Raw genomic sequence first — 23005 nt, forward strand, 5'->3', positions numbered from 1 at the left:
ATAATCTCAAATTTACAATTTAGATCAGAAAAAGTAAAAGGGTGTTACTGCATATGCCATGAAAATAGCAATCTCCTAATTATTGCTATAAAACATGACAATGCAATAAATGAGCTAGAAGAGTCACTGGAGACACCTTCACTGTTACATACCTTTGTTTGGTACGCACAGTCCCTCACGATAATTAGTTCCCCTCAATATGGTCTCTCGGTCCTTCTTATCAGCAAATTCAGTTTCGTTCCACGCGCACACACAGACACGGCCAGGCATGTCAGGAACACACTGGGTACTATTGGTTGGAGTACAGTCCGCTAAACAAGCATGTGCACAGATCTTGTCAGTATAAACAGCACAAGTAAGACTGGCTGTACCATAGAGCATCGACACAGGATGACGGAAAGGCTCAAGTTAGCAAAATGCTTTATATGTGCCGCCCACTGGGTACATAAGGCTTAATGCATGTAAGTAGTGTTTTCCCAGTTAAGCCTATGCAGGCTTCACAGGCTAATTGAGAACAACAATTTTCCCCTAAAACTTAGAAGAGACTCCGTTCCAACAAAAGATACAATAATAGCAGAAAGTGTTGTCCCTGATTTGAGTTTGAGTTTTAAAAGGTAGGCAATTTACACCATTTGGTAAAATAAGGACAAAAAGGGATTAGTTTCCAAGCTTAGGGATTAACAAGCAGTCATTTTTATCTGTACATTAAAATGTATGATACGTGTTAATGAAGATGATATAAACCAGCTGATGGAGAATGCTTTTGAACAATGAAGCACACTTATAATGTCTAATAATAATTATTCAAAAACAGTACATGTAGCGAATTGCATTTGAATCAAACATCATCACAATAAATATGCAATTAACCATACCATAACAGAGACATACTAATTAAATATCTGAGCATTGTTAGTTACTCTGTTAGTAACTGATGGTGTATACACCCTCAGTTATTTCATGCCATAAGAGAGCGAGTATGGTATAAAAGTACTGAAGGTGTGTATCCCATACACCATCAGTTACTGTGTAACCATTATATCTCAATCGACTACTTGATAACTCGGGGTGTATGGACATTACTGGGGTGTATGGATAATACATCAAGGGCACGTGACCGCTCTAAGCCAATCAGATAAGGTCATATTTGTAGGAGGTGAGATATTGATATATGCATTCAGTGTATTTGTTTAAAAATGTAGTTTTTCAGTCATATCATAAAACTGTACCATGTGCCTTCTTATTTCAATGTCACATGTTACCTTTTTGCACCAAGGGGGCAATATGTACTCGCAAACGACCGCAGTCTATATGACAAATAATCAGGTAAATAGGACCTTTAATACAAACCCTTTGAACTAAAAATACTTCTGAACAAGTTTACACCAAAGAGATTTTAAATCCAGGTAAATAGAGGTTATTAGGACAAGACCCTAAGATAACACCATACCTGGGTGGTACTCCATTACATCGTTCCGCATGACCCCATCAAAGCCTCCAAACACCAACATTTTGTTCTCTCCTGTAGAACTGAAATACAGGAAGGTAAACATACAGGTTTTAGGATGGCAAAACAAATAATACAAATTTGAAATAAGGTCAGCATAATATTTCTAAATAGATTTGCAATTATTTTGGTACTCCACCTCATTAGAGTTGGCAACTAGGTTTGCCCAACATTTCATTTAGGTTTTCAAGTAGATCTGCACACTTTAAACTGTTTTGCAAGCATAACGTTGCACTATTATAAGTTTGCACATACATTTGCAATTAGATTGGCATACCATGTTATACAGGTTTTCATTCAGGTTTTACACAAGTTTTCAATCAGGTTTGGCACATTATATACAGGTTTGCACTTTTGTTGGTACAACATGTTTTATAGGTTTAAAATCAGGTTTGGCACATTATATACAGGTTTGCAATTTGGTCGGTACACTTCACAATACATGTGTGCAATTAGGTCAGCACATTTCATACAGGTTTGCAATAAGTTCAACATATTCATACAATTTTTCAATTAGGTTAATATATTCATACAGCATTGCAATTTGGTCAGCATATTTCATACACGTCTGCAATTAGGTCAGCACATTTCATACAGGTTTGCAATTAGGTCAGCTTATTTCATACAGGTTTCCAATTAGGTCAGCATCTTTCATACACGTTTGCAATTAGGTCAGCAAATTTCATACAGGTTTTCAATTAGGTCAGCACATTTCATACAGATTTGCAATTAGTTCAGCACATTAAATACGTGTTTGCAATTGGTCAGCACAGTATTTCATATGTTTGCATTTTAGGTTATCACATTTCATATGTAGATTTTCAACTAGGACAGAATATTTAATACAGGTTTGCAAAAGTGAAGTCAGAAGGGAGGAAAATATTGTCAACTGATTTTGGAAAACCAGATGCGCATAACAGGATGATAAACCTCCTAAAACTGACTTAAAAATATAGACAAATAAACATATTTGGGCTGTGCTCTGTGAAAATGGGGTTTAATGCATGTGCGTAGAGTCTCGTCCCAGATTAGCCTGTGCACTCCACACTGGCTAATCAGGGACTTCACTTTCTGCTTTAACTGGATTTTTGCTAAGAAGAGACTTTCTGTAAATGAAAAATACCATAAAAGCATAAAGAGTCGTCCCTTATTAGCTTGTATAAAGTGTCATCCCTGATTAGCCTGTATAAAGTGTCGTCCCTTATTAGCCTGTATAAAGTGTCGTCCCTTATTAGCCTGTATAAAGTGTCGTCCCTGATGAGCCTGTATAAAGTGTTGTCCCTTATTAGCTTGTATAAAGTGTCATCCCTGATTAGCCTGTATAAAGTGTCGTCCCTTATTAGCCTGTACAAGTGTAGTCCATGATGAGCCTGTATAAAGTGTCGTCCCTGATGAGCCTGTATAAAGTGTAGTCCCTTATTAGCCTGTATAAAGTGTCGTCCCTTATTAGCCTGTATAAAAGGTTGTCCCTGATGAGCCTGTATAAAGTGTCGTCCCTGATGAGCCTGTATAAAGTGTCGTCCCTTATAAGCCTGTATAAAGTGTCCTCCCTGATGAGCCTGTATAAAGTGTCCTCCCTTATTAGCCTGTATAAAGTGTCGTCCCTTATTAGCCTGTATAAAGTGTCGTCCCTGATGAGCCTGTATAAAATGTCGTCCCTTATTAGCCTGTATAAAGTGTCGTCCATGATGAGCCTGTATAAAGTGTCATCCCTTATTAGCCTGTATAAAGTGTTTCCCTTATTAGCCTGTATAAAGTGTCGTCCCTGATGAGCCTGTATAAAGTGTCGTCCCTTATTAGCCTGTATAAAATGTCGTCCCTTATTAGCCTGTATAAAGTGTCGTCCCTGATTAGCCTGTATAAAGTGTCGTCCCTGATAAGCCTGTATAAAGTGTCGTCCCTGATGAGCCTGTATAAAGTGTCGTCCCTGATGAGCCTGTATAAAGTGTCGTCCCTGATGAGCCTGTATAAAGTGTCGTCCCTGATGAGCCTGTATAAAGTGTCGTCCCTGATGAGCCTGTATAAAGTGTCGTCCCTTATTAGCCTGTATAAAGTGTCGTTCCTTATTAGCCTGTATAAAGTGTCGTCCCTGATGAGCCTGTATAAAGTGTCGTCCCTGATGAGCCTGTATAAAGTGTCGTCCCTGATGAGCCTGTATAAAGTGTTGTCCCTGATGAGCCTGTATAAAGTGTCGTCCCTGATGAGCCTGTATAAAGTGTTGTCCCTGATGAGCCTGTATAAAGTGTCGTCCCTGATGAGCCTGTACAAAGTGTCGTCCCTGATGAGCCTGTATAAAGTGTTGTCCCTGATGAGCCTGTATAAAATGTTGTCCCTGATTAGCCTGTACGGACTGCAAAGGCTTATCTTGGACAACACTTTGCGCACATGCATTAAAGCCCTTTTTTTTACAGAGCACAGCCCATTTTAAAGTTCTAACCGTATGCCAACTTACTCAGTATAAGCCTGTGCAACATGGCCATATCTCACAGCATTTGGTAACAAATCCACTGTTGTCAGGTACTTCCATGAATTGCATTCTGACAAAAACAATATATGCAAATGGTAAACAAAGATATCATCAATATCAAGTGCAGTTTGTTAAATAAGAATTGAAACTGTGAACAGTATATTAATTAGAAATTGATCATTCATATAGTTACAAATGGCTATTTGTATTTTCACACAAATTCTTAAAAACAGAATTGAGAATCTATATGGTTAATAAAGTAAATTAAGATGTGTAATTAAAAGAGAAGAATGTCTTTTTCAGGCAATCTTAAAACTCTCACTTATCCATATCAGGCAAATTAAAAAGTATGCTCTATTCCCAGTAATAAGCAAGTTTTTTTTTTTAATTTTGTTCTCACAGTTTAGTCAGTCCACCATTTCAACTTGTCTGCCCCTTTCCAGCCACTTACTGGGGTCATACTACCCCTTTCCAGCCACTTACTGGGGTCATACTGCCCCTTTCCAGCCACATACTGGGGTCATACTGCCCCTTTCCAGCCACTTACTGGGGTCATACTGCCCCTTTCCAGCCACTTACTGGGGTCATACTGCCCCTTTCCAGCCACTTACTGGGGTCATACTGCCCCTTTCCAGCCACTTACTGGGGTCATACTGCCCCTTTCCAGCCACTTACTGGGGTCATACTGCCCCTTTCCAGCCACTTACTGGGGTCATATGCCAGAAAGTCTGGTGAGTAACACTTGGCTCCATAGCTGATGGAGGTATCATTGTGAGTGTTCCCGCCAAACACAAGCATTATCTCCCCTAGAAACACGGCTGAGTGGAGATAGCGGGGTGAACCACTGCCAGCATGGATCCTCCTAAAAATAAATGATTTATTTCTTTTATTTTTAACTGTCTTGGCATAAAAGTTTATTTTCGAATCTTTCAAGGTCATTACCAAGCACTGGTATTAAATCTTTCCCACTCAGAAATACATAATGACATATATGTAGTGCCTTAGAAAATCTTAAAGTGTTAAAGGCATAAATATCCAAATTAAAGATACTGATAAGCAGCAAACAGCATAAAACCTGAACAAACTGCGAATTACTCACAGGCTAACCTGGTTTCATGCTGTTTGCATATAGCAATTTTACTTTGCTTCTGAGCGTAAGAAGGGTGCACATGAGCAATCATGTTCTCTGTTACATTGGATTAACTTTGTGTTTTTATATGTGTTTATTTCTTGGAAATCAATATTTAAAAGAGGTCTCTTCTTAGAAAAAATTCAGTATACCGGGAATATGTTGTCCCTGATAAGCCTGTGGGTTCTGCACAGGCTAATCTGCATTTGCCCGGTTTTTCCAGAGCAAAGGTCAAATGAAATATTCATTGATACCACCTACCAATTGCCTGTGGAAGGATTTGAAGACAGCAGTTGGGATGAAAGTAAAATACAATATGTCTTGAGACCACCTACCAAACGCTTGTCAAAGGGTTGAAAGAGAGCAATTTGTCTGTCAGAGAGTACTGAGTGGTGGAGTCGCCCGAGATGTAGCCGCCGTACACAAATATCTGGCCCAGGTGGGCATTGTACACGCTGCTGGCTCCATACCCACCCTTGACCTGGGCACCAGTCGTGGCCACTGTAACCAGACTACGATCTGAGGAGGCTGAAATCAGGGGAGATAAATATAAGGAGGGTAAAAAAAAAATTTAAGAGTTTTGTTACCTCCCTTTCAAGTATTAGTATCTGTATTGCCTTTTCAATCATATGCAAATTAAAAGAATGATTAGTCTACAACAAGGGAAGTCCTTCCCAACTTTTAAGTTTCTCATTACAAGGTATACATGTTAAGCAATTAAGTAATTTTCCAAAACATACTTGGTCGGCATAACATTTCATATATCAAAATGACTAAAAAGTTTACTAGTAAAAAATCTTTTAAATAGAATTTTTTGTATTTTGCAAATTTTCCTTAAAAAAGAGATGATAAAATTTAGACCGTATTTTCACTTAAATAATAAAAGACAATACTTACTAAAATATTATATTTCTCTTTACAAAGGCTTGCTACCTACCTAAATCCATGACGTGAACCCTGTTCATGTAGCCATAGACAGGACTATGACCAAAAATGATGTACATTTTGGAGCCCACCAGTACGCAGGAGTGACCCGCTACTGCCCTGCTAACATTGTAGTCAGACGAAGACCACGTTTTAAGAGTGACATCGTATGTCCACAGTAACATCTCAATTTGCCTTTGGGATACACCACCAAATATATAGATCTTTTTCTGGAAATATCACATTAGGAAGGAGATTAACCCTTTGTATGCTGGGAAATTTGTCGTCTGCTAAAATGTCGTCTGCTGAATTTCTAAAATTAGCATTCTCTTTGATTTTTTTTCAAATGATACTATCAGAATAGCAAACAGTTTGGATCCTGATGAGACGCCACATTCTGTGGTGTCTCATCTAGATCCAAACTGTTTGCAAAGGCCTTCAAAATTTGGTTCCAGCACTGAAAGAGTTAATCAAATAGTCAATATCTAATAAAAGACAAGAAAGTATTGATGAAGCAAAGAAATCAATACAATAAAATATTTGATATAATGATACCGCTTCAGACCGTTTTATAAAGACATATTTAAAAGGTACTAGTAATATACCTTGCACAATACAATGAGTAAAGCCTTTTTCTTTGAAAACTGGCCTTAATGCATGTGTGTAAAGTGTCGTCAAATATCAGCCTGTGCAGGCCACACTTCCGCCTTAACTGGATTTTCTATAATCAACTTTCTTTAAACAAAACATGCCATAAAAGTGGAAAGTGTCGTCCCAGATAAGCCCCTGCAGGCTGCACAGGCTAACCTGGAATTACACTTTACACACTTGCTTTAAGCTCTGTTTTCCCAGAACAAGGCTTATATGATCGAGGAACAGTTCTTACCTCATAGTGAACCATGCAATGGCCATACAGGTACTTGGGGATGTCTTGGGGCAGTGATAATGATAATGTTCTCCATTCATGAGAGGTAATGTTATATCTGTAAGAACAGAGAAGTAAGAATGAGTCTGTTATAAGATTAACACTTAAACTCATTATTTTCATACAAAGATTAAACTTCATTAGCAATGCTGTTGAGACAAATATTTAAGTGGAATTGCGTGTCATATACCCACTATAATGGAAATGCTTTGTTATTACATTTAGTTCAATGTTTGATTTTTTTAACTAATGTAAATACAGACTGAATCTATTCATCCTTTAGAAAATTTCATTTACTGGGGCCATAAATTAACTGTTTTATGGCTGTGAACCCATTTTTGTCCACATGTGCTTTTATGTTCTTTTGTTTTCTTGCTTTAAATAATGACCTTGTGATGAAACTTAAATTGAAAATCTTCCAAATCTGGCAGCTAGATTTTCCCTATGTTTATATTATATACACTTTCAGCAGTTTTTTTTATTCCACTAAAAACAATCCTCTAACACTCACGCCACTAAGAAGTGGACAGCCTCTCCGAAAGCGTATCCGCCGCTGATCACAAGCTCGTCTCCTACCACCACGCTGGCGGCCGAGGCACGACCCTGGGGCGGCGTGCGCGTAACATGACGGATCCAGTACTCCGAACTGGCAGCTATACTGCAGTCTGAACCTGGCAAGTCATCAACACATTTTACACACTGTTACCACAGATTGTTAACCCTTTACCACTTAGATATGTATTTTGACGTATTTGTAGTCCCTTAGAAAGTTAAATTCAATTAAAGGCATTTCTTACTAGATCCAGGTTGTCAAGGTTTTAGTTCCAACCCTTGAACTGATGAGCAGCAAACAGCCTAAAACCTGAACAGACTGCCAGTTACTCGTAGGCTGTTCTGGTTTTATGCTTTTTGCACATTGTCACTTGGCTGATAAGTGGTAAAGAGTTAAATGAGCCGTTTCATGCAATAATCGATCTTATGCCATATGTGGCCTACATTGCAATGGCAAAGTCTGGTCAAAAGCTTCACTGTCTACTATATCATAATGCAAGGTGTTGTAGTCTCATTAGCCAAAAGGGTAGCTCCTGACAACATTGGGTGATACTAAAGGTGAAGTTCAATATAAACAATATTTGAACCTTAATGTATTACATGTTTTGATAGAGTCAGTTCAAGAATTAAGCTGATAGTTTTTTAATTTAACTGAATTGCCTTTAGATGAAGCTTAAATGCCAATATTCAAGATTTGGAAGTTAGGACTTTCTGTGCTAATCTAAAAGCTTTCAATAACAAATCAAGGGGCAGGGGTGTTCTAACCTACAAAATGGATGAAAATAACAGCAAACAAGAGATGTGTTTGTCAGAAACACAATGCCCGTGTGTGTATCAGAGTTTATTTTCAGGTCCTACCGGCCTCTTCACGAAGTCTTTATGGTCCGACCTGCCCCTGTGACCTTTCAGGGGAAAAAAAATAATTTTGAGCCAAAGTAGGTCAAATTTACCCCGGCTTCCCGGGTATTCGCCAAAGATATAATTTAGATCCAAATATACCAGTGCACAGTGGCCAATGAGACCTTAATGTGCACTGTTACCTGAACACAATGCCCCCTTTTGCACCGCTTTGAAATAAAATTTCAATATATCATTTGGCAGGTTTAGAAATTATCTCCCTTTTAAAGCTGATGACCTTGACCTTTCACCACTCAAAATGTGAAGCTTCATCAGATACACATGCATGCCAAGTATCAAGTTGCTATCTTCAATATTGCAAAAATTATGGCCAATGTTCGAGTTTTCGGACGGACGCACAGACTGACGGACTGACAGACGGACTGAAATAGTTCAACTGCTATATGCCACCCTACTGGGGGCATAAAAAGATTGATTGAACAATTACATGAATTATGTATATTATGTGTATTATGTATTCAAATGCTAGCGTTCATTTGGAGGAACTGAAAGGATGAAAAGACATTATTTTATTAAAAATAAGGTAAGTATTTATAAAATACCCGATAAAATTAATAATCTTTGTCAGAAAGCAAGTATATGGCTACAGAATATCTATGCAGCTTCTATAAATTTATAAATTATATCATAAGTACATCATTATAAAGTGCAATTCTCACTAAAAGGTGCAAAACAAACTGTGAACTTGTAAGATAACATACCTTTAAAACCATCATAACAGTTGCAATATCCTTCTGATGTACACAGTCCATTCAGTGAGCAATTGTTTGGACATTTCGGCATGTCGCAGGCCTCTCCTGTGAAGCCAGTATCACACTCACAGCTCATGGAGGTCGTATTGCACTGGCCATTACCTGAACAATTCCTGGGGCATACCGCTAGCCTGTGACACAGACAGTTACAGGTTGAACAAGACTATTGCCAAGCAATAAAAGTCCCCTACCTACGCAGGATCCACCATTTTCAGCAATAATTGTAGTTTATTTGTTACCATAGCAATCAGAATTTTTGATGTAGGAACAAAATGAAATGACGTGCATAATCTCCATATTGCTGTCTGTCCTTGTTTCAAGTTTCATGAAAAAATATGAAGAACTTTTACAGTTATTGCAGGATCCACCATTTTCAGCAATATTTCTAGTCTCTTTGTTGCCATAGCAACCAGAATTCTTGATGTAGGAACAAAATGAAATGACTTGCATAATCTCCATATTGCCATCTGTCCATATTTCAAGTTTCATGAAAAATAATGAAGAAATTTTAAAGTTATCACAGGATCCAGAAAAGTGTGACAGACTTACAGACCCACAGAGCGCAAACCATAAGTCCCCCTCCGGTTTCACCGGTAGGGGACTAAAAACAGGTAATAGTTTTGGATACTGTGTACCAGTACCAGGTAATTATAAGTCTCATTCTGTGAATACTGAGCCTAATGCATGTGTGTCAAGTGTCTGAGCCAAATGCATGAGCATCAAGTGTCTGAGTCTTATGCATGAGCATCAAGTGTCTGAGCCTAATGCATGTGTGTCAAGTGTCTGAGCCTAATGCATGTGTGTCAGGTGTCTGAGCCTAATGCATGTGCATCAAGTGTCTGAGCCTAATGCATGTGCATCAAGTGTCTGAGCCTTATGCATGTGTGTCAAGTGTCTGAGCCTAATGCATGTGTGTCAAGTGTCTGAGCCTAATGCATGAGCATCAAGTGTCTGAGTCTTATGCATGAGCATCAAGTGTCTGAGCCTAATGCATGTGTGTCAAGTGTCTGAGCCTAATGCATGTGTGTCAGGTGTCTGAGCCTAATGCATGTGCATCAAGTGTCTGAGCCTAATGCATGTGTGTCAGGTGTCTGAGCCTAATGCATGTGCATCAAGTGTCTGAGCCTAATGCATGTGCATCAAGTGTCTGAGCCTAATGCATGTGTGTCAAGTGTCTGAGCCAAATGCATGAGCATCAAGTGTCTGAGTCTTATGCATGAGCATCAAGTGTCTGAGCCTAATGCATGTGTGTCAAGTGTCTGAGCCTAATGCATGTGTGTCAAGTGTCTGAGCCTAATGCATGTGTGTCAGGTGTCTGAGCCTAATGCATGTGTGTCAGGTGTCTGAGCCTAATGCATGTGTGTCAAGTGTCTGAGCCTTATGCATGTGTGTCAAGTGTCTGAGCCTAATGCATGTGTGTCAAGTGTCTGAGCCTAATGCATGAGCATCAAGTGTCTGAGTCTTATGCATGAGCATCAAGTGTCTGAGCCTAATGCATGTGTGTCAAGTGTCTGAGCCTAATGCATGTGTGTCAGGTGTCTGAGCCTAATGCATGTGTGTCAGGTGTCTGAGCCTAATGCATGAGCGTCAAGTGTCTGAGCCTAATGCATGTGTGTCAGGTGTCTGAGCCTAATGCATGTGTGTCAGGTGTTGTCTCAGATTAGCCAGTGCAGTTGCAGAGGCTTATCAGTGTCAACAATTTTCTCAAAGACTTGAATTTTGATAAGATGAGACTTTCTTTAAACAGAAAATACCATAAAAGCAGTAAGTGTTGTCCATTATTAGCCAGTGTGGACTGTACAAGATAATCTGGGATGATACTTTACACACATCATGACATGCATATAAGGGCCCAGTTTTCCAAGGAGGCAGCTCTTATTTGAAAACCGAGGTGTAACAAAACTATAAATCAACAAGATGTGTTTGTGAAACACAATGTCCCCCTATATGACGTTTGACCTTGTAGGATGACCTTGACCCTTTACCACTCAAAATGTGCAGCTCCATGAGATACACATGCATTTCAAATATAAAATTGCTAGCTTCAATATTGCAGAAGTGACATTACATGAGCAATTTTGACCCATATATTTGACCTTGAAGGATGACCTTGACCTTGACCTTTCACCACTCAAAATGTGCAGCTCCATGAGATACACATGCATGCCAAATATCAAATTGCTATCTTCAATATTGCAAAAATACTCATAAAATGAGCGATTTTGGCCACATATATTTGACATCTGACCTTGAAGGATGACCTTGACCTTGACTTTTCACCACTCAAATTGTGCAGCTCCATGAGATACACATGCATGCCAAATATCAAGTTGCTATCTTGAATATTGAAATACTGCAAAAGTGTACATTAAATGAGCGATTTTGACCCATATATTTGACCTTTGACCTTGAAGGATGACCTTGACCTTTCACCACTCAAAATGTGCAGCTCCATGAGATACATATGCATGCCAAATATCAAGTTCCTATCTTCAATATTGCAAAAGTTATTGCAAATGTTAAAGTTGGCGCAAACCAACCAACCAACCAACAGACCAACCAACAGACCAACAGACAGGGCAAAAACAATATGTCCCCCACTACTATAGTGGGGGACATAAAAAGCATCAAATATGTCCCTTTGACACAAATGTCTAACTTATTGACCATAGTAAATATTTTTGCTAAAGGATTTTGTTCCAAGTTCTTTAAGTTGATATGACTGCAAGCTTTGCTGGTAGGCTAACAAGCCAGCATATAGAATATAATTCAGAAAAAGTGAAGGCCATAGATTTTATTTCTTTGCCACTGAACAGATTGATTAATGTGGGGGAGGGAAGCGAAAGTAAAAGCTTTGAAAACGGCAGGGTTTTTGTTAGTGATTTCAGTTGAAGCACAATCCTGCATTTTGATGTAAGCAAGTTCAACTTTTATCATTTTGACTACAGCAAAAATAAGCCTTGCCATCATTTTGACACTATTGTTTTCCACAATCCAACTTGAAACAAGGGCTGTTTGTAAAACATGCATGCCCCCCATATGGGCTGTCAGTTGTAGTGGCAGCCATTGTGTGAATACGTTTTTTGTCACTGTGACCTTGACTTTTGACCTAGTGACCTGAAAATCAATAGGGGTCATCTGCGAGTCATGATTAATGTACCTATGAAGTTTCATGATCCTAGGCGTAAGCTTTCTTGAGTTATCATCCGGAAACTATTTTGCTGTGTCAAGTCACCGTGCCCTTGACCTTTGACCTAGTGACCTGAAAATCAATAGGGGTCATCTGCGAGTCATGATCAATGTACCTATGAAGTTTCATGATCCTAGGCAAAGCGTTCTTGAGTTATCATCAGGAAACCATTTAACTGGTTCGAGTCACCGTGACCTTGACCTTTGACCTAGTGACCTGAAAATCAATAGGGGTCATCTGCGAGTCATGATCAATGTACCTATGAAGTTTCATGATCCTAGGCGTAAGCGTTCTTGAGTTCTCATCCGGAAACCATTTTACTGGTTCCAGTCACCGTGACCTTGACCTTTGACCTAGTGACCTGAAAATCAATAGGGGTCATCTGCCTGTCATGATCAATGTACCTATGAAGTTTCATGATCCTAGGCGTAAGCATTCTTGAGTTATTATCCGGAAACCATTTTTCTGTACTGAGTCACTGTGACCTTGACCTTTGACCTAGTGACCTGAAAATCAATAGGGGTCATCTGCGAGTCATGATCAATGTACCTATGAAGTTTCATGATCCTAGGCGTAAGCTTTCTTGAGTTATCATCCAGAAACCATTTTACTGGTTCTAGTCACCATGACCTTGACCTTTGACCTAGTGACCTGAAAATCAATAGTGGTCATCTGCAAATTATGGTCAATGTACCTATGAAGTTTCATGATCCTAGGCGTAAGCGTTCTTGAGTTATCATGCGGAAACCATTCGGTGGACGGACCGACGGACGAACCGACCGACCGACATGTGCAAACAATATACCCCCTCTTCTTCGAAGGGGGGCATAAAAAGGACTGGAAATGATCTTTAATGGAAATAATAAAAGTTTTTATGAAAATGCTTTATTCATTATTATGATAAATAAGCTATAACAAATCCTTAAACATATATTTAGGAACATTTCAAATTACTTCAGTATTTTAAACATAATAATTTTTATTTTGACCCAGTATAATTTTGAGACCTTGGGTCATTTTGACTCCTCCTTTTCAAAATCTACTGAAATTCCTGTTTGTGGTGCAAAATTTAATGTATAAGGTCTGTTCTTCTATGTTAAGATCTTCCCATTTCTATTACCTGTATTTGAGGTGGAAACCTGTCATGTTGTATGCAGCATCACTGTAGAAGTAGATATAGGCCTTGCCTGACCAGGCAACTATCTCTCCCACTGCCGTGCTGGTGTTCAACTCCTGCTGTACCAGCCCACTGGAGATACAATCAACCAGCAGTTGGATTACATCAATACATCACCAGCAGCAAGGTAGAAATAATAGCAATAAATGTCACTGTCATCTTCATCATTATCATCATAAGAAGCTGTGATGACATAATAATCATTATTATAATCATCATAATAAACATCATCATCATAATTATCATAATCATACTGGTAATAATCATAATAATTATAATCATAATCATCATAATAATAATCATAATAATAATAATCATCATCATCATCATCATCATCATCATCATCATCATCATCATCATCATCATCATCATCATCATCATCATCATCATCATCATCATCATCATCATTATTATCATAATCATAATCATCATCATATAAATATTGTACAGATGCATCCGCATAGCTTTCTTTTTAAGGTAATTACTTTTTACGATTTACCCAGAATGACAGTCATAAAATTTATGATTCATACCATATTATATTTTCTTAACTGGCTAATCAAACAAACTAAGTGGTAAATACGCAGTTCACTGATTTCATTCGTACTCCACTGTACCAAGACTGGATATTTACATACTACATTTATCAGTAGTGTAAATAAACCCTGCATTCAGATGTTACATCATCTGCACATCTAAAAGCATCCGGTTGTATGTTATTCATGGTTATTTATGCACAGACAAATTACTGATCAGGGAGGACACTTACTGCTCTTGCAGAACTCTTTGTTTCATGGACGTCTCTTCCAAAACAAAAATCCACTTTTGGCGGAAAGTTTTGTCCCTGGTTAGCCTGTGCGGACTGCATAGAGCCCAGTTTTCCCAGAACCAGACTAATTTTCATCTTACCTGTAAGAGGCTATGAGTGGGGCAAACACTGAGTCCCCATCAAAGATATAGAGGTGGTCCCAACCACATTCAGTGGCAAACTGGTGAGTGGCCAGGCGTATGGGACCTCCAGGGGGATTGGGCACCACCAGCCACATGCACTTGTTATCCGTCGTGTAGTTACCAGACCCATCCGTTATAATTCCACTTTGGTTGGTGAGTCTGTAAATATAGAAACGCATGTGTGAATTTTATTGGAAGTGGCAATACTCGAAACATAGCCCTACAATGTAAAAATTAAAAATAGAAAACATTACCAACTGTGGTATTTTTTCCCCATGTCCTTACTAAACCCTACAGGTGAAAAAAACCAGCATGAAATATCTAATATTTGCATGTCCGAGGTATTGTTTTATCAATTTGTCTTTAAACGCACATTAATAGTTCATTACCAACATGAATATCATCTCATATAATTATAATTATAACAATAATAAAAATAGATATAATAATAACAAGAAATATCTTTAAAAAAGATATACGGCGTTGATTGTGGTCGATGTTTATGAACGATCAAAAGATATCTCTATGAGATAAAAAGTAGCGGATGCCTTTTTTCTGCGCAGTTCTTAGCTACATCACAAGCAAATCAATTACGGGGTGTTGTGCCAGATTTCGTGGCTTATTTTGCTTTATGTGATATTATTACTCAGATATCTATATTTACAGAATAGAAAAACACAAGAAACATGAAAATAAACGAGTGCATATAGGTCAGCCGGCAATACTCGAATCTTATTTAATTGCATAATTATAGTATAGTGAATTGTTGTGCTCATGCTTAATAAACTGGTCTAAATGGATAAATATTTCTAATTAATTTTATCAAAATTGGTCCTTATCATGCAAATGTTGAAAACATATTAAAAATCGATGATTGACATACCACAATAATATCGCCGAATATCTTTATTTAGTATCTTTCTGATCAAAACAGACTTCAAGTGCACAAAGTTTACGAGACGGCGTTTATATAAAGATTTCTGCAACTGACCGCAAACTGACCTTGATACCTTGCGGATTGGAATGCAATGCATTAAAGTTAGGTAACAATTCTGCTGCTGAAACGACGGCTTGTTTACGCCAACTGTACACAAGGCAACAGCTGTGCCTAAAATATTGATATATCGACAAAGCGACTGAACAAACTATTTACTCCATCAGACAAAAATAGCATAGATTCCAATTTTTTCCTTCAATGAAAAGATCGCAACCCCTTCTACGAACTCCGGCGATGAACTGTATATAAACTCTGACTTTCACACACTGGCCGCGAATTGACCCGAAACCTCGCGGGTTGAAATGCAATGCAAGTAAGTACTAAATATGAGAATATAGCCTTTAGTATAAACGCTTTTGCGCTGGTAATTCTCTGAAAATAAAAGGTGAACGCACAAACTGTATTTATGTCGAAAATTGATTGTAAAACTGTTCTATCTATTGAGACTTTTCATAAGAGATACAATTGTTTCATGCAGTAAAACAGTGTTAGAAAGACGCGGATATGTTTCCAATGTTCTGGTGTTATACTCAAATCAGCCAATGGAATAAATGAAGTGTATTCATTCGTACTTAGCCGCGGGAAATTTTATTTGAATATTATTGGACACTTACAAAGGTCAAGTCAGGGTGAAAAGCTGGCTTAATACAGCTTACGCCGAATAAAAATTAAATCATAATGACAATGAAATTAGGGTTTCATAAATTTGGCCATAAATATGACCTCTACGATGTTCTCAATTTTTTTCTTAAATTTAACCTATTGACCTGTTTATTACCCCATGCTATCCACCTTTTATCTCATCTGAGTTATGATAAGAAAAATTTCAAACAAAGATTTATTAAGATTGAGCAATAAATGTGGCTTGTTGATTGTTCACCAGATTTTCTTTAATTTGAACTAGTGACCTAGATTTTGTTCCTACATGACCCAGTTTCAAACTCTGCCAAGATATCATTGGGACAAATGTTTTGACAAAGTTTCATGAAGATAAGGCAATGTTGCAAATGTGAATGATGGACTGCGAAGGACTGACAAAAGGTGATCACAAAAGCATATCATGAGCATGTTACTATCTGGTTCATAAAGACACAACAATAAACTGCATGTATGGGTTCCTTTTTAATGTCCGATGTTATGATGTGTTTATATAATACACACATATAAACAGTTATATACAGTTATCAAACAACCACAAAAACACAAGAAGTATGAGTAGAAGACTTGTCATCAACAATTATCGAAAGCACCATTAAATGCTTTAATGTCATTCATAACTAGTAACTCTTAAACTGAACTAGGAACTTGAACATCAGTAATCTGTATACATGTATAAGTTACAACTAGCTCTGCAAGAACTGTTGAATTGTTTCAATCAGCTGCTAGAGCTGCACTAGAAGATGCTCATTTCTAAATTAAGGCACAGAAATTTAGTTATTTTTAAAGCAGCATTGGAATATGACCAGGACAACAAGTGACAGTCCCATGGGAGTTGTTCTGGCCTGGGAACCACATGTTTTATATTCCCTCTTAGCGAATGCCTGTTTTTCACAATTCTGAGAGGTTTGTGACACACATTTTGAGAAGTTGGTGACTCGAATGTTCACTATTTTAACAAGTTTGTGACTAATTTTCTCACAATCTTAAACAGTTCACGACTCATTTTTCACAATTTTAAAAACTTTTAGACTGATTTTTTCACAAACTAAGTGGCAAAAGAATGCTCCACAAACACAATAAAAAAGGTCTAGATCATTCAATACTTGTTTGGAATAAATTGTTATCAATAAAAAATAATAACTTTTCTAGATTACGCCAAATAGTCATTAGATATTTAAATCACCAATACATGCAATTATTAAAACATCGCTATTTGCATAAGCTGCATGACCAGTCAATTCCAAAAGATGTGTGAAACAAACTTTACAACAATATTTCACTGAATTTTATTCAAAATGAATAGAGGATCTTTGTTGGATTCCATGAAATATTGATTTTATTTCACCAATAATCATACAAATAATATTTTTTAGCCACGAGTGAAAATATATATTTTTGTATGATCACGAGTGAATTAAAATCGGTATTCCACCAAATCAAACAAATTTTCCTTTTATTTTATGCTTTTTTTCCACCATTTACATTGTAAAAGAGTTTAACTGGAGAATTTTGCTGGAATAATGGCGTCATTTCTTCAAAAAACTGACTTAATTGCACAGTTGAACAGTGAAAATATTGATATTTTTCACTGTTTGACAGTGAAATATCAGTTTTATTTTACTGATATTTCTCTATAAACCACCGGAAAGCATAAAATAAACAAAGATATCTTCATGCAAAATTAAAGTATCTTGTTTAGTAATGTACATGTACAAGTTTAAATAGCCTATTCCGATTGTCTCAAGGACTACATGTGTACATGTACTTTTTTTATAAATCTTGGAATGAAATCTAAAAAATAGTGTTGACAATACTCTGGGAAAATGAAACATTTAAACACACCAGGAAGAATGGACAGTAAACAAAGCGTCAGCTGAATCACTCTGTTTAAACAAGAAGTTTATGGCGTTCTCAACAAGTATTTAATGTTTAACACAGCCATAAATAAGACATAATGGGGCAGAAAACGAACATGTGACAATGTTACAAGTTTCATATTTACAGGTTTATTGATGTTAACACAAGTGTTTGACATACATGTGTATGATGCTGTTTATGCTGACAGGTTACAAGTGGTGCATGTAAGATTTAGCATTATCTGCAGAAAGACCACAAGTTTGAGGTTGAAATGAGGACAAGCACTGAGGCTGGTTAAGGAGGCTGGGACTAGTCCCCCAATTTTTTAAAGGCAAATGAACCCTTCAGGCTGTACCACTCAGTTAAGCACTTTGACACATTTGTAGTTCCTTAGAAAAGCTTATTGAAGTAAAGACCTTTTTTTAACAGATTTAAGTTTTTCAGCCTTCATTACCAACCATCAGATACTGACGACCAGCAAACAGTGAGTTACTCACAGGCTGTTCTGATTTAATGGTGATTGCATATAGCCATTTCCACTTTGCTTCTGAGCTTGAAAGAGTTAACAATTACAAATGGTGATTGGTCATGAAATCCTTTCTATGACCATTCTCCCCCTACCTCTGATTCAACTAGAGCTTTGTCACAGACGGGACGTATACCCCCACGTGCCGCATTGACACAGACTATTTTGCATGCTGTCTTCACAAAACAAGAGAATCTAATTTATGGGAATTTTAAAGAATTATTATGCCATTATCATTTAAAATAATATTTTGTGATTTACAGCCTTTTGACCTTTGAACTCTTGAATTATTCTACATGACACGCCGTCCAATGACTGTGAACAAAATTAATGTACAGTCATTTTAAAATTTCACAATTAATGACTTAGTTATGGCCCATACAAGATCATTCATTGCCATTTTTGACCTTTGAACTAAGTGTGACCTTGACCTTGGAGATATCGATGTAATTCTTTTGCGCGATACACAGTCCAATGATGGTGAACAAAAGGGCAAAAGAATTTGAAAATCTCACAAAAAACTACATAGTTATGGCCTGGACAAGCTCATTTATGACCATTTTTGACCTTTGAACTCAAAGTGTGACCTTGACCTTGGAGATATCAACCTTATTCTTTCGCGCGACACACCGTCCAAAGATGGTGAACAAATGTGCCAAATGATTTTAAATCTCACAATGAACGAAATAGTTATGGCCTGGAAAAGCTCATTTATGGCCATTTTTGACCTTTGAACTCTAAGTGTGTCCTTAACCTTGGAGATATCGAGGTAATTTTTTCGCGGGACACTTCGTCCAATAATGGTGAACATATGTGCCAAATGATTTTTAAATCTCACAATGAACAACATAGTTATGGCCAGAACAAAATCATTTATGGCCATTTTTGACCTTTGAACTCAAAGTGTGACCTTGACCTTGGAGATATCAACATTATTCTTTCGCGCAACACACCGTCAAATGATGGTGAACAAATATGCCACATATTTTTAAATTCTCATTATGAACAACATACATGTAGTAATGGCCCGGACAAGCATATTATGGCCATTTTTGACCTTTGAACTTTAAGTGTAACCTTGACCTTGGAGATATTGACGTTATTCTTTCGCGCAACACACCGTCCAATGATGGTGAACAAATGTGCTATAGGACTTTTAAATCTTACAATGAATGACATAGTTATGGCCCAGACAAGCTCATTTATGATCGTTGAACTCAAAGTGTGACCTTGACCTTGGAGATTTCGACGTAATTCTTTCGCGCGACACACTGTCCAATGATGGTGAACAAATTTGCCGAATGATTTTAAAATCTCACAATTAATGACACAGTTAAGGCCCGGACAAGCATTTGTCCTTTGAACTCCAAGTGTGACCTTGGCCTTTGAGATATCGACATACTTTTTTCACACCACACACCATCCCATGATGGTGAACAAATGAACCAAGTCATTTTAAAATCTAATCATAAATTACATAGTTATGGTCTGGACAAACTTTCAGTTTAAAACACACTAAGTGACCCCGTGACCTAGTTTTTGACCTGGCATGACCCATATTCAAACTTGACCCAGACATCATTTAGATACAACTTCTAAGTTTGGTGAAGATAGGATGAAATTTCAGGACAGACCAACAGACCGACCGACCAACAAAGTGACTCCTATATAGCCCCCATTACCAATGGTAATGGGGATATAATTAGGGTAGTTGTCAGTTACTTGCATAAGCATGTGATCATTACAAGGGTAAACCAGCCAACCCAGGAAACATGCAAGAATTTTAACTGATGACCATGATACATTCACATTGTTGGACTCAAATACTGTTGAAAATGGGGAAAACCCAAACGAAAGAAAGAAATTCAGCTTTGTTACAAACATGACTTATACATGTACCGCCACACAACTTTGTCGGCTAGATGTATTTGTAAAGGAAACAAAATAACTCTAGAAAATGTGGATCATTGGGCATTAAAAAAGGTCTGTGTTGCACATGTACAATTCATCATGATGCCAGATAATATTCTAAGTTTCAATTTAATTGCTTGTGAATTGTGAGATACGTTTCTCCCCTTCAATCTTTTCAACGATTAGCCACGGGACTTGTCCCTTCCACTCGTTCAATGTTTTTTTGCGTTTAAGTTTGGACCCGTTGTGTTGCGTTTTTGTTTAGCTTTTCCGACTGTGTTGGCAACTGAACATACACCATCGTATAAGATCTTTTCTATAATGTCTTTCTAAACATTAAACTTCGGCTCACTTTGCGTACAATATGTTAAAAGCGTGGTTTTGGACGCTTTGCAGTTTTTTAGGACACTCTCTGAACGCTGCCATTGTTTTTGACAGATAGACTGTATACTCCGCTTTCATTGGAAAAAAATGCGCTTTTTTTTAAACAAACCCGATAACCATTCTATTTAAGCACCTCAAAGATCTTTAATACGCGAAAAGAACTCAATAAAAATCGATACGAACCGATGTAAAAATAATATTCGTAACTTGATTTTGTAATTCTTAATGGTACGACAAGACATATAAATAAATACGTAACGGACTTGAAAATAATTCGTAATTACAAAAATACGACCCTTATCTGGAGCTCTGCTTTTTTTAAAGAGGCTTGCATAGGCGTGTATAAGTCAACCATAAAGTGAAACAAAAATCTGGTGCCACGCTCGGCTGCGGGTGCAGTTTTGAATTAATGAAAGCTTATCAAATTATTTTTTTTAGAGGTCACAGTGACCTTGACCTTTGACCTAGTGACCCAAAACTGGGTGTGGCATGTAGAACTCATCTAGGTGCAGCTACATATGAAGTTTCATAGTTGTAGGTTGAAGCACTTTGATTTTAGAGCCAATGTTCAAAACCTTGACAAAATGTTAAGGTTTTAGCACGACACGGAGGACACAACGACGGACACGACACGACGAGCTGGCTATGACAATACCCTGGGTTTTCTTCGAATACAGCTGAGCTTAAAATAAAACTTAGACTTCAAGGTCTGGCTTTCTGCACAAGGCCACATAATGACAGAACACTTATAACATTGAATTTCATAATAACTAGATACATGTATAGATATTAAGTCTGATACTGTCTATACTTGCCTATACATATATCTACATATATCTACTATCTACATATATAACTAATATGACTCTATTAAATAAATTTTATAACACCCTCTTTTTCACAGATCTTTCTCCTGATCACACCTGTATTGTAATTATTTATTGACAATTCAAATTTTAACACTACCGGTATAAACCTCATAATTATAGGCACACACTACGTCTAGCATAGAAAAAAACATCCAATTGATGCTGTCAGCTGTATCTACATCCGACAACCACATTATCCAAATGATTGCCGTCAATTATACTTAAGTTTAAAGAGTTCACATAAACATAACAAATGTTAAGAACTCTGTAATTAGGGACAATTAGTTTTGAAGAGGGCATACAATCCAAAGGTTTCCCATTAAGTTATAACACAATCATAGTTGTCATTAATTTCCAAGTATTTCCTTATTGACTTAAGACAAACAAAACCAAAGTGAAAAGTGATGTGATGGATGAATATAACTGTAATGCTTCAAACAAAACCATGATCATTATACAAAATTTCAATTGCAATACTGTGACAGAGAGACACACATTCATGGTAATTTCACTAATCTTGCCTGTAACTCTGTGAATGACTTTATATTTACATTATAACCAAGTGGAAAATATCAGCATTTTTATAATCGTCAGAGACATTTTGTACTACATGTATTTGAAGATTGTTATTAATCAATGCACACAAATGTAAAAATAACTAACCATCTGTCTCACATAAATAATGCAGCATGGAAATAACATCTTTGTAAATAAGGAAAATCTGTCATATAAAAAATTAATACACAACAATCATGACAGAGAGTCAGATGAACAACTTCAGGAAACCTATATTGCATTAATACAACTTCAGGAAACCTTCATAACAACTTGATGTTTAACCATATTTGCAGACAAAAAACATTACTAAACAAAACAAAACTTCCCTTATCGATTCACTGGTCTGTGCGCATGTGCAAACATATTTTATAACAATGTAAAAACACATGACGTATATATTACATGATCTACATGTAGCTACAGGCTATCATAGCATTTCCATGACAACAATACCGCTAACTATTGTTACAGATGGAGTAACTAACATGCGAGACAATATAATACATTATATAGAACTTTCACACATTGATACATACAATGTAAAGTATCAATATTTGACTAATTATCAACAGTGATTTCACAGAACACAATGGAAACTTGTTATCAAAATATTAAGTATATAACATTATATATTATATAACATATCAATAATAGTTAGGTGATTTGGTGATCTTTCTGACAGGCACAAAGAAATGCCAAAAAGCAATACAAATATATAAATATTACTAAACCAAATAAGTTTTGTCACTAA

General features: G+C 37.1%; 1 protein-coding gene across 3 annotated transcripts in view; it reads right to left on the bottom strand.

The window, feature by feature from the left end:
• LOC127861107 (attractin-like protein 1) overlaps window positions 1-23005 on the bottom strand; it is an 81310-nt gene that overhangs the window by 37867 nt on the left and 20438 nt on the right. For all 3 annotated transcript variants that reach the window (XM_052399482.1, XM_052399481.1, XM_052399480.1), the window contains exons 2-12: window positions 14451-14651; window positions 13485-13613; window positions 9124-9305; window positions 7464-7623; window positions 6914-7010; window positions 6041-6257; window positions 5439-5631; window positions 4682-4836; window positions 3960-4044; window positions 1451-1530; window positions 153-311 (exon numbers count right to left, since the gene is read on the bottom strand). In XM_052399482.1, coding sequence (XP_052255442.1) covers window positions 153-311; window positions 1451-1530; window positions 3960-4044; window positions 4682-4836; window positions 5439-5631; window positions 6041-6257; window positions 6914-7010; window positions 7464-7623; window positions 9124-9305; window positions 13485-13613; window positions 14451-14651 — 1658 coding nt within the window. The remainder of the gene's footprint in view (window positions 1-152; window positions 312-1450; window positions 1531-3959; window positions 4045-4681; window positions 4837-5438; window positions 5632-6040; window positions 6258-6913; window positions 7011-7463; window positions 7624-9123; window positions 9306-13484; window positions 13614-14450; window positions 14652-23005) is intronic.

This window comes from Dreissena polymorpha, chromosome 15 (assembly GCF_020536995.1).
Source record: "Dreissena polymorpha isolate Duluth1 chromosome 15, UMN_Dpol_1.0, whole genome shotgun sequence".
Classification (NCBI taxonomy): domain Eukaryota; kingdom Metazoa; phylum Mollusca; class Bivalvia; order Myida; family Dreissenidae; genus Dreissena; species Dreissena polymorpha.